Genomic DNA, 16,138 nt, shown 5'->3' with positions numbered 1-16,138 from the left:
GCTGGCAGCTTCAAGGGGCTGGGTCAACAGATGTTTCTGTTGAACATCCTAGGCTCCCAACCTAGCAACTGCTGGCAAATAACATCTTCCACTCAGGAAGGCTGGGAAGAAGGGAAGGAAGCTGGAATTTAAAGGCTGATGTGATTTTGACTGAGCAAGGATGTCCTACAGCAAACTGTTCTGTGAGAGGACAGCTGGACCATGAACTGAAGCTGTTTGTTAAACTTAGGTAAAACTGGTCCTCAGCGAAAACTTCCAGTTGATTAAGTTCAATGTAATGGTCTCAGAGGCATTAACTAATAGAAGCATTACACACTGAGGACAATATTAGGGGCCTGTTCCCATTCGAGGTTCTGGTAGTTTGTCCTTACCTCAGATAAACAACCATCTTGAGACTTGACCTATATGCTGCAAACTTTATTGCCCACCAGTCTGTCAGAATTAAACTAAACAGGTCTGGAGGGAGTGAAGTATGGTAATGTTGTCTGTCCAATAGGAAAGAGATGATGGGAAGACTGGGGGCAGGAGAGAAGCAATGACAGTAGTAAGCCTCGCAGCCAGCAGCTTAAGGCAGAGATGCTGCAAATAATGGAGTAAAAAACCTGGAAGACTTCTGAGATTTGATATAGGCACCCAGACTTGGGCAGGATAGCCAATGAGGTAACTTGGTGAAGGATGGGTTGGTGGGGGCAGGATATCATCTACAAGGCTCTTCTGAACAAAATATAATTTCTCTATCCACCTGCTAGGATTAGTGTTGGAGTGGCCTCTTAGGAGCTATACATTTTCAGTGGGTTAAAGTATTACATTGCTGGGGGATGGTTAACCAATTAGTGAAGATTTGTTCTTATCTGATTAGTCCATTAGCACCAAGTTTCACCAAGTAGAGCCAGACGTTTGGAGGAGATATAATCCAGGATTGTGAAAGTTTAGGGATGAAAAGCATTCTCTGTGTTGGATGACAACTAAATATAGTGCTGCCCAACAAGAGTGTAATGAATAAACTCTGCAAGCCTCTGGATTCTGGTTGTTCATATGGTAGTGTATAGTATCCCCACATGCAGAGTAAAAAACTGAGACCTAAAGAAGTTAGGCAAATTTTCCCAAGATCACAGAACTTGGGTGAACCCCAGATTTTGACCTAGAGCTGTCTTGCTCTGAAGCCAGTTTGCCTTTTCATCTATACTACATTGTTCCAGAAGGATGGAGGTGACCTGAAGATAACATTTTCCTATAACACAGTTAAAAACAAAAACTCTGTTGGGTACAAGGTATCCTTTATAAGGCTAGATGACAACTTGAAAAGCACTTGGGACTATCTGTATCTATCCCAAAGAACATGTGAAGATTCCAGGCTGTTCCTCATCAGGAGTTATTTTATAATTCCTGTACACTCTTTAGATTTTACTTCCTGGGGAAAAAAAACAAAGCAGTGTGCAGAGAAGATGAAAATGGTCAGAGCTAATTGCATATGGACTTTCCCCCAAAAAATGACATTAGAAAACAATGCCATTTGTCTTTGAATGAAGTGAGTGTGTGGGCTCATTTGCCTGCCCCCACCACTGCTATGTGAAAGTGAAGCAGCTCAGTTTTCATTTTCCTTTCCTCTCAAAATGCCCAGAGGGACCATATTTTTGTTTAATGACCTTCAGAATGATTCTTTAGAAATCTGAGGCTATCAGAGTTGGAAGCAATGCGAAAATAATTGTGGATTATTATTGTATGACGATAGTGGCAGCTGGGCTATTTTTTTTCTTTCTGTTCAGTCTTTCTTTTTCATTTTCCCAGAAACCTTATATCCCAAGGTTTAACTCAGAAACAAATCTCATATAGGTGATAAACCTTGCCAGACATGGTATGTAATAGAATTTCAGACAGACCCTTAAGTGTTCTTTGGAAAGACCCTAGGGAGTGAAGCAGCTTTATATCTAGATGCCCTAGACAGTATTACTTTTATTTACTCTCTGACAATGTGTGTGGGTAGTTGTATTGGACATAAAGCAAGTGTATCTCTTAAATATTATACCTGTGAACTTAAGTGTCAGTTTTTGTGTTTTGTTTTCACTTCTGTTATCATAACAGAAGAAATTTTGTTACAGTAAAATCTAATAAATGGGTACTCACACTTCCAAATCATTTTACGACATGTGCGCACACACACATGCACACACTCAAGCATGCAGAGCTGGGGATTGAGAGTCAGCACTGATTTTACTTTTACATGAATATTTAGGATGTGTCTGCAGAGGATGGGAGTAAGGGTGGGGAGAAGGAGAGGTAGAATAGATGTTGTATATACCATGGGGAATATGGAAACTGTCCTCAACTATTATTCATGTCATCTGCCTCATGATCAATTTTTTAATTCCTTAACTGACAGATCCAGAATTTAAATGATAAAATACTTCAGTACCCCCTCACACCTATCCCCCACAGCTTCACTGATATTTGCACAGCTTTTGGCCACCACTTTCGTTGAACATTTGAGATAAGTGGTAGACAAACTGGAGCAATATGTAAAAAGTAGTCTGAGAAAATTCCCAAAAGACAAAGCCACTTGGCTGAATATTCTTACATACTCTGCTATTGTTGTATCTCTGTCAGTCAACGGAAATGAATCATTCCTTTCTAGTAAAGTCCAATTCCAGTAGCAACACATTCTTACCAGATGAGTAAAAGAATTGACCTCAAAACCCAAATCTTATTATCTGGTCACAGATCACTGAACTCAGAAAATAAGTGGATCATTTCCCCATTACCTTATTACAACAAAGTGTGTCCTCATTTTACCTAGCTATGTTTCTAGAGAATTCCTCAAGCCTCATTTTCTTGATCCCCTTCCCCTCTCAACCTCCTCACAATAGATCTCTTGACTATGGGGAGAGAGACTCTTGAATATTATTATTAGTTTTTACTATAAAAAATAATTAAACCATTGCCAGTGTAAAAGCCAATTAGAATTTTTAAATAATGCCTAAGGCTCCCTTGTTTATATTATGTTGCTAAGTGAACACTATCCTCTTAGAACTCTTAGGACATATTCCTTTCATATAGAAAGAACCAGGGCATTAAAATGCTACTCAGTGACTGCTCTACCTCTTTTGCGTTTGGGGATCTTGTATGCTTTTCTGTTTTTGCAGAATGTCTCTAAGGACATTCTGCTCTTGGGATCAGGCCTTTAAAGTGGTTCTTAGGGTGGTAGTTGTGATGTTTCAATTGGATACAATAAGATGCATTTGTGATGTTTTCTGGTCATTGACGTAACTCTTTAGCTACATATTTTGAAAACTAAAGAGAAGAGTACAAAAAAGTGAAAGTACTAACTTGCCAGTACTAAGACTTAGTGATGTGAATTTTTATTTTTTGCTTACTTGAAAATACTTTCTCTGCAGGAATGCAAGCCAAAAATGTGGAGAAGCATCATAATACAGAAAGGAAATGCCCTTCTAATCCAGGAAGTTCAAGAAGAAGATGGGGGAAATTACACTTGTGAGCTTAAGTATGAAGGAAAACTTGTAAGAAGAACAACTGAATTGAAAGTTACAGGTAAGCATTGGTTTAACCAAATCATGGCAAATGAGATTTTAAGTATAATTTGGTACAGGAAGAAAAAGTTTTCAAACAAAGAGTAAACTAGCTGTGAATTTATAATTAGCTACAAATAAAATAGTTGTGAAACTCACTATTAATAAGTTATACTGATAAGCTATATGTGGAATATGGACAATTAATTTAGGGAACATGGTACCAGTTACTGCATATCTGTTCTCTGCTTTTATGAAAGGTTCTTAACTCTTCAGGGTATCATTGATTGTTACTAAGCGTCTCAGAAGAAATATGCTGGAACCACTTTAGAATGTTGACTTACCCCATATGTGGAGTCTTCTTGCAGGTGAAGGCTGCCTCCGAATGAGGTTCTGTTGGGCTTTTGTAATGAAATCTTCTTGGACTGCATCCAAAATATCATTTATATAGAATTTCTCATAAATGAGTGATGTTATTGTGAGGTTCTAGTGATTCTTAAATGGAGCAACTCCAAATGAATAGCATGCACATGTGTGTTTTACATCAGAAGTACAAGCAAATTGTAAATTAGTAATTCTACTCACAATGGAAGAGAGAGACTCAGAATATTCTTACCTGGTGGAGAATGTTAGTAAGTAATTTTCAGCAAAATAGGACAGACCCTAATGACATAAAGATTATCCCTGACAATGGGTGTGATGGACCTTAAGAAACAGTGTGACAAAAGGTCCACCTACTATTGTGCCTGAGCAAATATTGACTAATTCTATTCTTCTTATATATGTTTTAGATGTATGTGTGTGTGTATAAGTACACACACACATTTTTGTATTGTGGGTGAAATCTGAGCCATGGTAAAATTCGACATTATCCAGACAAGTGTAATATTTATTGCACTTATTAGCTTGAGCATTACCTGTTTAACCATCTAATGTTGACATCAACTAGTTGTTTAGTTACAACATACTCATTAATGTTAGGAATATAGATTTTCTTCTATATTGTTTTTGTTTATGGCTAGCTGACCTTTATGGGATAGTGTTAAAATCAGTCTACTAATAATGATACTTGCTTAATAAGTTCATTTGTATAACATATATTTGATTTAGTTTTTGATCCCTGAGAGCCAACTAGTTTCTTTTTTCATCTTTTTCTAAATTCTAAATGTTAACAAAAGGAGTAAAAATAAAAATCAATATATATATACTTTAAAATTAATTAAAATTTAATATATATACTTTAGTTCATTCTCTATTCTGATACATGACAGTTCTACTTCTTAGTCTGAAATTGTAAAGTACCTTCTGTGAAGGTTTGAATTATTATTTTGATTAGAATTGCACGTTGCTTCTCCATGAGCTTTCAAAATAACTACCGTATTTGGCCAATCCAAATAGCAAAGATCTGCTTTTGTTTAATTTCTGATTCCCTTAGTATGAACTAGACTTCCTGCCTCATTCAAGCAGAAGAGTCAATCATAGGCAGTTATACATCATTCATAAGTGGCCTGACCATGCACAAATCCTTGCAGAATTATCACTTTGACCACAGTCACACAATCCTTATCTGATGTTTTCAGAACACTTCCATTTGGAGGTCATTTAGTAAAGTTTGTAACATTATAGTGTTTAGCTTATATTTTAAGTTGGACCAGAATAAAGTAAATATCAAACCTCTTTTATGCTTCCATCTGTTGGGTTATGGTGACAACACATTTGTTTCTTTAGTTTGTTTTTAGATTCTGGAGCTTATTTTGGGTGTCTTATAAGGCATTAATTCACTTGCCCTAAACTTTAAGAAAAGTTGAACTGGGGATTTAAAATTTCACCTGAACTCTACCTCTCAGAGTTTCTCAGACTTTAATGTGCATCAGAATCACATGGAAGAACCCAGGTATGGTAAAGATAAGGCTCCTTAAATATAGATTTCCATCTCTCTCCTCCAAATTCTAATTTAGTACATCAGTAAGACAGGGAATTTATCTTTTTGTCCTGGGGAATCTCTTGCATGCCTTTCAAGGATCATGCTTTGAGAAATACTAGCTGAGAAAATGGTGCCAAAGAAGTCAGTCACAGGTATGATTCCCTAGTGAGCATGTTAGTTCACACATACACACACAGACACACACACACCAAAACTAATTTTCATAGGTCCCAAATTGTTTCACCTAAGCTCCTAACAGCTGTCATGAAAATACAGAGTTTTGATCACTAAGGGAAATCTGTCAAGGGAGGGTGAGGATAAAACCTCAGCCACTGAAACAGTAATTTATTCATTTGGTATTTAAATAAAAATATACTGAGTATATATTACTTACTAGAAAAAAATAATTCAAACTTATCCTTGAGTCATTGTTCATGTAAGTATATATCAAGTTTATTTATTCACAGAGTTCAAATGTTATACTTGATGTAGAGACAAAATGTCTTCTCAGTATGGAAGTTCAAGAGGTTGCTCTGTGAAGATTTATTTTATTTGCAATATTGTCTAAGCTATATTATTCCTTGTTTCCTTGTTTAAAGAGCAATTACTCAGCCATAAAAAGGAAAAAAAACTGAGTTATTTGTAGTGAGGTGGATGGACCTAGAGACTGTTATACAGAGTGAAGTAAGTCAGAAAGAGAAAAACAAATACTGTATGCTAACACATGTATAAGGAATCTAATAAAAAAATGGTCATGAGGAACCTAGGGGCAAGATGGGAATAAAGATGAGACTTACTAGAGAATGGACTTGAGGATACGGGGAGGGGGAAGGGTAAGCTGGAACAATGTGAGAGAGTGGCATGGACATATATACACTACCCAACGTAAAATAGATAGCTAGTGGGAAGCAGCCGCATAGCACAGGGAGATCAGCTCGGTGCTTTGTGACCACGTAGAGGGGCGGGATAGGGAGGGTGGGAGGGAGGGAGATGCAAGAGGGAAGAGATATGGGGACATATGTATATGTATAACTGATTCACTTTGTTATAAAGCAGAAACTAACACACCATTGTACAGTTATACTCTAATAAAGATGTTAAAAAAACGAGCAATTAACAGATTGTCCTCTTATATTTCAAAATATAAGGCTGGGATTATTTAAAGAGTAACCCACTTATACTTGTTTTGAGTTTAGCGATATGCAGGCATGGGCTAGGAATATTAATACAAAAATCATAGAGTTGGTTAATTACAAAATCATGTAGGTAGAGGTTTTTAAGATTGTGTATTGCAAGTATGCAAGTTTAAAAAGATTATCAAAATTTTAAAAGATTATTTTCTCACTGTTCTTTTAAATTTATAAATCAGAAATAGTTCTTCAGTGAAACAAGTGCTCTCTTAAAGTGTATAGGTACTACTTGCTTTAAATATACCGGTTGTAAAAAGATCTAGTTATTCAAAACTGATTAAATAGAAGGTAATCTTTGGCTTTATGAAATTATTTTTTCAATATAAAAGAATTTGTCATGAGATTTCTTTAAATAGCCAGCTGCATTTAAGTAGGATTTGATTTATATGCAACTTTTCTGGAATCATTTTAATATTTAAATCATAGAAGACCTGTGTACTGTTATTGTAGACATTTCTTTTTTATACTTTTAGAGGCTGCAGATAAATAGGGAGTGGTTTAACAACATATAGACATATACAACAGGGTATTTAGGTCATTTGCCAAAGATACCAACAACTAACAGTTGTATTTCCCACAGCATTTTTCAGGTGGATATTTGCTATTTTAAAGATATTTTTTCCTTTATTCTCACATTGAATTTTGTGCAGAAGCCTAGTCAAAGTGATAAGGAAAGAAGGAAAGGTTGACTACATGAGAATGTAGAACAGGTGATAATAGAAGAAGGAGAAGAGGAGTGGGAGAGAGTGGATAAGATAATGGAATAGGGTCTCCTATTATAATAGAGGAGAACGTCTACCTTGAGAAGGTCAATGACAGACATAAATTATAGGGGCTCCCAAAAATGAACCCAAGCAGGAAGCCAATACTAATTAACTCTATTTAGAAGATAATTCACCCTTCACCTAACAAATCATTCATAAATACATGATTTTATGCCTTTTCAGAAAAGCATATTGACTATTTAGGAAAAAAAACACTAATCTGTTCTCTGGTGAATATGCAAATAATACCCCTACTCCTGATTATCTTAGATAGTTCTAGGGCTCCTGACTTGAGACTCTTCACTTATTAGGGATGAGAGACTTCTTAACCCATTGGTGTCTTAATGTCATGGCTAGAAAGAGAGATTTATTCTATGGATAGGTTGCAAAGATTTGCTGCTGGATTACTATAATAGCAGAAAATCAATCTGGTCATGCAAGGTTTGATTAAATTGCAAACTGGAAGCTGGAATCAGTCTTTGGTGAAGATGTTCAAATGCATGGCTTCAGTAAGTGCTTTTAATTTCACTTTGCAAAGCTAAAACCAACTGTAGTGCATTGTTGAAGGTGTCACTTAGACTGCATAGCTTGTTAGGGTAACCTTCCTTTGGTGTGAAGAATGGCATCTGTTTACACACAGAGGAAGCAATTTCCCATCAGATTTGAAAATGGGCTTTTCCTGGCCCTGGCTCTTTGTTCTTTCATGCCTCTACAGTTAATCCTGAGACACTGGGGTGAGAGTGGGTTTAGGAAAAACAGTGGAATTTAGAGATATGGTGGAGAGATGGGGGAATAAAAAGAAGTGGAGATTCTGACTGAGTGATAATAATGCATCAGGAGAAGTGATCTCTAAGCCAACAACTAAGTTATCATAATAGGGGCACCCTGAGAGCTAATGTCTATTGACAGCTTACTGTGAAGGAGACATTGTGCTTAGTGTATTTCATTCATTTTCTCATCTATTCCTCACAACAACCATATGAGAGTGGTTACTATTATTGTCCTCATTTTATAGAATAAGAAGCTAAAACTTAAAGAGGCTATGTCCCAAGGTCACATACTTTGTAATTGGCCAAGCACAAATATGAATCTAGGTCTTTCTGACTCTCAACTATAACTTTTCAACCATCACCAAGCACAAACCATACAATTTCACCCATATTATATACATTGAAAAAGATGCCAAAATATTGATCACAGTGTACATCATCCCACTATAATGACCTTTTTAGACATTAACTATTTGGTCTTCAATTTGAAGTCCCTGCTGGAATTTAGATAACCCTAAAAAGAATACACTTGACATTTTGGAGCCTAGTCCTTAGCTCTCAGTTAGCACCTTAGATGAGATTAGTAGTAATGGGACACATAATTAAATCTGAGCTTAGGACAGTGCCAGGAGAGAAACAAGGAGCAACATGGTTCCAGGAAAAGCAAGAATGTACAGCAGATAGAATTTGCCAGGCTGCATGTTTTGATGCCATGTGGCCCTATTAATAGAAAATCCGTATTGAGAAAAAAAAATCAATTCCAGTAAGGTTCATTGCAGTTATGGCAATGATTTCAAATTAGTAGAAGTGAAGAAATAGAGAACAGTCTAGTTAAACAACATTGATTCAATTGGTAAAGACCAATCATCACAAAAATCAATGTCTACTCTGTGCAACCAGGAGCATAGGATCTAAGTTTCTAATGTGGTTCTTGAAGGAGACAGGTAGAGACAGAATTTATTCCCTTTGGAAGCTGTGAAAATTTAAAATATGTTCATTAGGACAAATAGTGTTTCCCCAACTGTGTTCTATGGAGCTCCAATTCTAAGAGATGTTAATAGTTACTTTGGGGAGAGAAAAAGGAAAGGAAGAGAGAATGGTGAGAAGTTCTGTGGCAATGTGTTTATCTGCTAGGTCAAAGTTATATAGCTTTCCTTCTTGCAAGGCATTTCAGGGCATCTTAGTGTATATAATATTCTAATATATATTATAATTTTCTAAAAGGAAGATGGGCCATAGTTTAGAACATTTCCTAAACTGTATGACCACGTAACACTTTTCCCCTGGTTGAGAGTATCTGAAGATGCTGTTTCCACAGAATAAACTGTAAAAAAAAAAAAAAAAAAAAAAAAGCTAATTGAGTAGTCAAGTGAATACCTGGGTCTACTGGCATCCTACTGATGACTGTATCTCTAACAGTTTCAGTAATATACTTAGCAGGCATTATCTTTATGTTACAATTATAATCTTGTTTTCCATTGTTTATCTTATTTTCTCAACTAGCCTATAAGCTCCTTAAGGACAGGGTTTTGTTGACCAATTCTTTTGCATCTCCCCAAGTGCTGAGCATATAGTAAGTACTCAGACATTATGTGTAGCTTGGATTGGTTGGGTGCTTATTTCATTGATGAGTGCTTCAGTTGGGCACAAATAAGACAGCTTGGTATTTGTAGAGAACTTTATAATTTCAAAGCACTTTCACTTCTGAGATCTCATTCTGTTTCTCACAGAACTTTATGGAGTTGGCAAAGATTGTTGTTGTTGTTGCTATCATTATTTGTATTTTGTATTTTTCAGCAGGGTAAATTATGGCTCAGTGTTTAAGCCATTTGCCCTGGGCTGGGAACTGGTGAATGGCATAGCCAGGACTAGAACCCGTATCTGCTGATTCCTAACACAATACTTTCCTATCCTATCCCCCTGTTACTCTGTCCACAGTCCCTTAATCCTGGGTTCTGGGCCAGATAAAAAGGAGATGCAACCCAAAAGAGGACTCCAAAAATGGTGACTCCAGAGCTCAGGTCTCCAGAGCTAAGGATCCCTGAAATAACCTGTTATTTAAAATGCTTATTTGCCAATCCACTGTTTTGGCTTTAAGAATAAATAGCTCTGATTCGATTCCTTCTTTAAAAGGAAAAGCATTTACTGCTGATGGCTGACGCTAGGCCAGTGAAGGGGTAATTCCCTAATCAATATTCAAAATGCTTCTAGAAGCCAGGCAGGTCATATACCTGAGTGAGTGTGTGAGGCCACAGAGGGGAGCAAGTTGGAGAGTCCTTGCAGTACCAACTCAGCCCTAGCTGATTGCTGTTATATGAAATTAAGGATCCAGTGCTGCTAGGCCCTCTAATTTTTGAAGAGATGCTAGAAGTCTAAATTTTTATGTGGAAATCCCTGGCTTGTTGAGCATTGTGTGGACCAAATAAAACATGCCTGCAGGCTAAATTCTGTTTGAGGGCTGCCTATTTGTGGCCTTTGCCTTAAAGAATTTGGTTCAGTAGCACTTTTAAACAAGCGACTGGCTGTGTGGTGGGTGCACACTCTGCTCCATGATTTCCATCTCCAGCAGCAAGTGGGGAAAAAAATCTTAAAGTGGTCCGGAGAGCAGTTAATAGACAAACTGAGAACAGCACTCAGAAGCTATCCTAATCACACCATCCAACAGACTGGTCGATCCAAGCAGAGAGTGAAGGGCACAATTTATGGATGTAATACTACAGGAGGGGTATTGACAAATTGATCACCTTCCAGAGAAGAGCGATTTAGATGATGAAGCAAGTTGGTCTCAAATGTTACAGATAAATGAAGAGCTCTGGGGATAAAGCAGCCACCTTAGAGCAGCATCGAAGCAGTGCCATGTGAAGCACCAAGGGGGACAAATCATTGGCGTGTGTTCTCTCTCCTTCCTGTTCCCTCTCAGCAGCCAGTTGATATGATCTGAATGTCTGTATCCCGATTATCGTATGAGAATATATCTCATTTATACCTTTTCTGTGACTTAATGAGGAAAGACCTCAGCAGTCAATAGTTCTTGGCTACATTAATGGAGCTTTCACATGACTGACTGTGCATTTCATAATTGACTGTTCTTTTGCACAGTTTCAGGTACAGAAATCTTATGACCCAAACCGGCTTGCAGCAGCTCCTTTGCCTTTCCTCCTAGGCCTCCCTCTTTTCCTGGGTCACCCTGGCCTTTCCTACCCTACCCAGCCCACCCTGAATGACATCTTTGTCCCTCTCTAGCTCTTTTAAATGTCCTAATGTCATGTCTTCTCTGTAGCCCATCTCCCCAGATCCTTGCTTTCTGGTGGGGCTAATCTAATACCTCAAAGAGGTAAAGAATTCATGACTGATATTGGCCAAAATGTTTCCCTTCTAAGCTAACATATTTGCAATTTAATAGATATTTCAATTCTGTAACTCATAGGCATGACTAATGGTGGGAATTTCTGGCAGCTTTGCAGTGCCTGTGGGGGGCCTTTCCCACAGTGTCACAATTCATACCCTACAGGTGTCTGTTTGCTTCCTCTAGAAACAAGGTCAGCTCTACTCATGACCTTGGGGGACAAGGAGGAATAAAAAAAGCCTACTTAGAATTAGTGGGAAGGAGGGCCTTGAATGTCAGTCTAGAGTGATTTTTTTCCCTTCCTCTTCTGCTACTCTTATTTTGTCTCTCCTTTCTCCCCCTTATTTCCCTCCTTTGCCTCAACCTATGACACAGTGCTATCTCTTACCCTATTAGTGACAGCCAGGATCAAAGACATTTCCAGTCTCTGTCCTAGGAAAATTTTTGTGTCATGTTTCTATGCCCTACAGGGAGATGAACGAACACTATTAAACTGTCCCATCAGCAGAAAGACACTCTTGTTCCTCTGCAAAGTCAGGGACTATGAGAACATTCATTCCTGTGGGAGTCTTTCGCAAGTAGCTGTGCGGGAGACCAGCTTGCTGGGAGGGCTGGGGGTGAGCAAGTTAGAGCACCGTAGCAGCAGGATGTGGCAAACGTGCCCAGTCTAGGCCAGTTCCGCTCCAGTGGCTCTCTTCCAGCACCTGAGGTGATCATTGACTCCTTGACTGACTTTTCTGACTTGAGTTAGGGGTGGGGGAAGGAGTTCTTAGGAAGGAATTACATTATGAATCCTAGGTGTATAGGCACCTTAGATCCATGGGCACAGATTTCCCTAGTTCCATTATGTTCATTTGTGAGACTCTCAGCTACCTTGCTCTCTGCTAACCTGAAAGCATTGGTTTGAGAAGGCTGAGAATATTCTATCAAGCTACCCTTGTAAAGGGATGAAAACTAGAAGCTTAGTATGGTGGGAGATTAGCCATGAACTAGATCCAACACAGTGGAGTAGATGCTCAGAGAATGCCCATTTATTGGGTCAGGCACTGTACTTCACAATCAGTCAAAGTTCACAACAACATTGGAAGGTTGCCAATATTGTCTTTATTTTGTAAGGGAAGAAATGGAGACTCAGGTTAAGTTACTTGTCTATGGTCACACGGCTAGTAAGTGGTGGGGCTAGGATCTGAACCCACCTTTGTTCTAAAACCTTGCTTTTAAAGCAACATGCCACAGACTACCTGCATGGCTCTTGCACATAACAGTACTACATAAATGCCATTAACTCCTTACCTTCCTGCTTGTTTGCCTACTTCATGCCTTCATACTCTTCTTTGCCAGGACATATTTGCACTTCTGGACTTCCTCCAGGAAGTCTTCACAGATTAACTTTGATTAACTTTATTTTACAATCACCTGTTTATTTCTCCTAAATTCCCTTGGCAATTTTATAAAAGTTTTCACCACACTGACTGATGCTAATTTATAATTAATTATCTTAGACATCTTTGTTTAGGTTTTGTCTCACCAGTTAGATTAATGTTCTCCAAGATTCTTGGTTCCCCATACAAAGGTTTATCTTGACATTTAGACACAAAATACAATTATGGAGCTAGGAGCTGGCTCAATGTTTTCACAGATATGGTTTCATTTAAGTATCAAAAAGATCCTGTGTGGTATTGTCACCTTAGCCCCTCTTTACAGATGCTGAAGTTGAAATTTGGAGATGTTAGGTAATTTCTCTCAGTGTTTTACAACAACTGAACAATGATGCTAGAATGAAGATTCAGGTGGCTATTGTTTTCTCAAAGCCTGAGCCCCTTCCACTAGTAAATGCTTATAGAACAATGTATTGCTCATAGTACTATGATCTGATTTGACAACAAAAAATTTTCTTATATGTAGAAGGTTAAGATACAGATGCGCACACACACATACACACACACACACAGGAATCTTAGCAAAACAAAGAGTATGATTCTAAGAGAAGACCCTTGGAAAACTCTGAAAACTTGATTTGCTCCCTTATGTCCTGATTTAGAACCAGAAAAATCTGATTCAAATCCTTGTAGCTGTGTGGCTTTGAGAACTTTAATTTACTCTTCTGAATTTCAGTTTTTTCTCCATGCAAAATGGGGAGGTGTAGTAGCTGTGCTGAGTGAAGAAAATATATGAAAAACACTTATAATGGTGTCTGGGAAATAGTAGGTATTCAATCAATGATATTAATTATTATGATTAGTATCATTATCATCATCATTATTACTGGAACACTTGCAAAAATGATCTCACAGCCATTTTACCACAAGAAAACAGTCTGATAAATTGTCTAAAACAAATTGATATTTTTAATAGGGTGCTTCATTTACAGGGGATGAATTTTAAAAATTAGGAAGTTAACTAGGAGCTATGACAAACTCAAGCAAAGGGCTACATATGTTTGTATTTTAGGCAAAACTATTTCATTCAAGGAGATGCAATCATGTGGAATAATTTGTCAATTAAGGTGGTCAGAGCAAATGTTGTCTGTATAAATGAGCTTTTGCAGCCAGCAAGACATTTTAATGATGTGTGAGCCAATAGCAAAGGCTGCAGAGACAAAGCTGAGGTGGAAATGAGTCCCTAGAACAGGCATGTTAAGGAGAATGGCCTTTTCCTGTCCAGCAATTCCTTATGGCATTATAATTCATCACTGGTGGTTTATAAAAGGCAGTGAAATGGCCTCCTTTGGCTGTCAAATAGGAAAATAATTCATCAGTTCAAGTCCATAAATCATTTCTTGGTGCCAGGAGAACTTTATATAGCTAGAAATCTTCCCATGATTTGGCACCACTCTCCAGTGGGGATCCTAAGAAATAACTGGGAAGCACCAGATGCAGAAGCCTAAGTGATGAGATGCTTAGGCATGGGTCTGCAGGCAGAGAAGGTTGATTCATTTCTGGGGCACATTGCCTTGATCCTCTCTGACTGGTTAGAAAAAACACCCGGTTGTGTTTCTGGCTTATAGTAATCATTTGATATATTTGTTGGATGAGTGAATTTTAATGTTTTGTGTGTTTTGAATTCTTTGCATCAGACCCTACCTGTAATTTCTGATAATTCTCTTCAGCTGTACTCTGGGAAAATGAGATGGCAAGGCTGTAATAATAATGTTCAGAGATATTGGATCAATACCCTGAGTCGTTTGCTCAATTTTGATATTCAGGGCATCATAGCTTCACTATAAACTTTGGCATAAAAGTTGCATGAGTAATAATTGGGCTTGAATTTTTTTTCTGATAAAAGGTGTTTAACATTATAATTAAATCATCTAATCCACCTTGCTTCTAAAACGGACATCTGTTAATATCAATATCCTTATCTTTTGTGCCAGTAAAATTATCTTCACAATGCTATTTAATTTACGTCCTGTCTACAATATGAGCTGAAAGGTGAAAGGGACATTTTGGGACAAGTGAACAAGTATTTAGTGTCTAATACAGTGATTATCAACCCTGGATCCACAATGAATATATTTGATTTTTTTTAACCTTCATCAAATATTCATTGTGCAGAGTAGAAGTGAGCTAAAAGAGACATGTTCTGCCCTAATAGAGCTTGTAGTGTAATGTGGGGTGGGAATAGATAAGAGACAAAACGAAAAACACATGTATAAGTATATAATTAATAATTGCAGTAAGTGATATAAAGGAAAATAACTGAGAAGTAGGTAGGCTGTTACTTTATATTGGACCATTGGAGAAGGTCTACTTGAAGTAAAATAACATTTAGGCTGGACCCTGAAGGTTAAGAAAAAGCCATCATGGTGAAAGATGATCAGAAAAATATTTCAGAGGGAATAGCATGTGTTGACTTTGAGGTGCCAAAGATCCCTGCATGCTTAGGGAACAGAAAGAGAGTGATGTGGCTGGATCACAGGGAATAGTGACGGGGAGTGGGACAAAATGAGATTGGAAAGGTAGGCAAGGACCAGATAACACAGTGCCTTTTAGGGTTTTGTCTTTATCCTAGAGTGGGAGGACACCTTTTGATGATTTTAAGTAGAACAATGTCACATTCCTTCTGACTTACGTAAAAATAATCTTCCTCGGATGCTTCATGGATAATAGATGGAAGGAGGCAGGGAGACAGGTTAAGAGGCCATTACAGCATCCAAAAGAAAGATGATGATGCCTTGGACTAGAGTGGTGGTGATAGAGATAGTAAAATGTGGACAGATTCAAGAGATATTATAGAGATAAAAATGACTGGACTTTCTCAAGATGATTCCTAGGTTTTTGGTTTCAGTAATAGAGTAGACACTAGTTGTATTTACTGAACTGAATTAGAGTGGGGGAGACAAGATTTTGTGGCAAGATCCAAGAGTTCTGTTTTGGCCATTTTTATTTGAGATACCCACTAGACATCCTGGAGGAGATGTTGAATAGGCAGTTGGATATGTAAGTCCTGCATTCAGGGAGAAGTCTGGGATGGAGGTATAAATTTGGGAGCAGTCTGCATGGTATATAAGGTAGAATACAATGAAATACTAAATTGTGTGTGGCAACTGATGATTACTATAGGAGATCAATGAAAACTGCAGCTCCTAGGCCCTGTGTTACATATTTTCTCCAGGATCAG

The 16,138-nt window shown here is 37.8% G+C and overlaps 1 protein-coding gene across 1 annotated transcript in view; it reads left to right on the top strand.

Annotated features, from left to right (window-relative positions):
- IL1RAPL2 (interleukin 1 receptor accessory protein like 2) overlaps window positions 1-16,138 on the top strand; it is a 1,145,014-nt gene that overhangs the window by 655,371 nt on the left and 473,505 nt on the right. The window contains exon 5 of the mRNA XM_060292358.2: window positions 3,393-3,546. Within this exon, the coding sequence (XP_060148341.1) occupies window positions 3,393-3,546 (154 nt within the window). The remainder of the gene's footprint in view (window positions 1-3,392; window positions 3,547-16,138) is intronic.

The sequence above is a fragment of the Globicephala melas genome, chromosome X (genome assembly GCF_963455315.2).
Source record: "Globicephala melas chromosome X, mGloMel1.2, whole genome shotgun sequence".
NCBI lineage: Eukaryota > Metazoa > Chordata > Mammalia > Artiodactyla > Delphinidae > Globicephala > Globicephala melas.
This window is presented reverse-complemented; position numbering and strand designations above follow the sequence as displayed.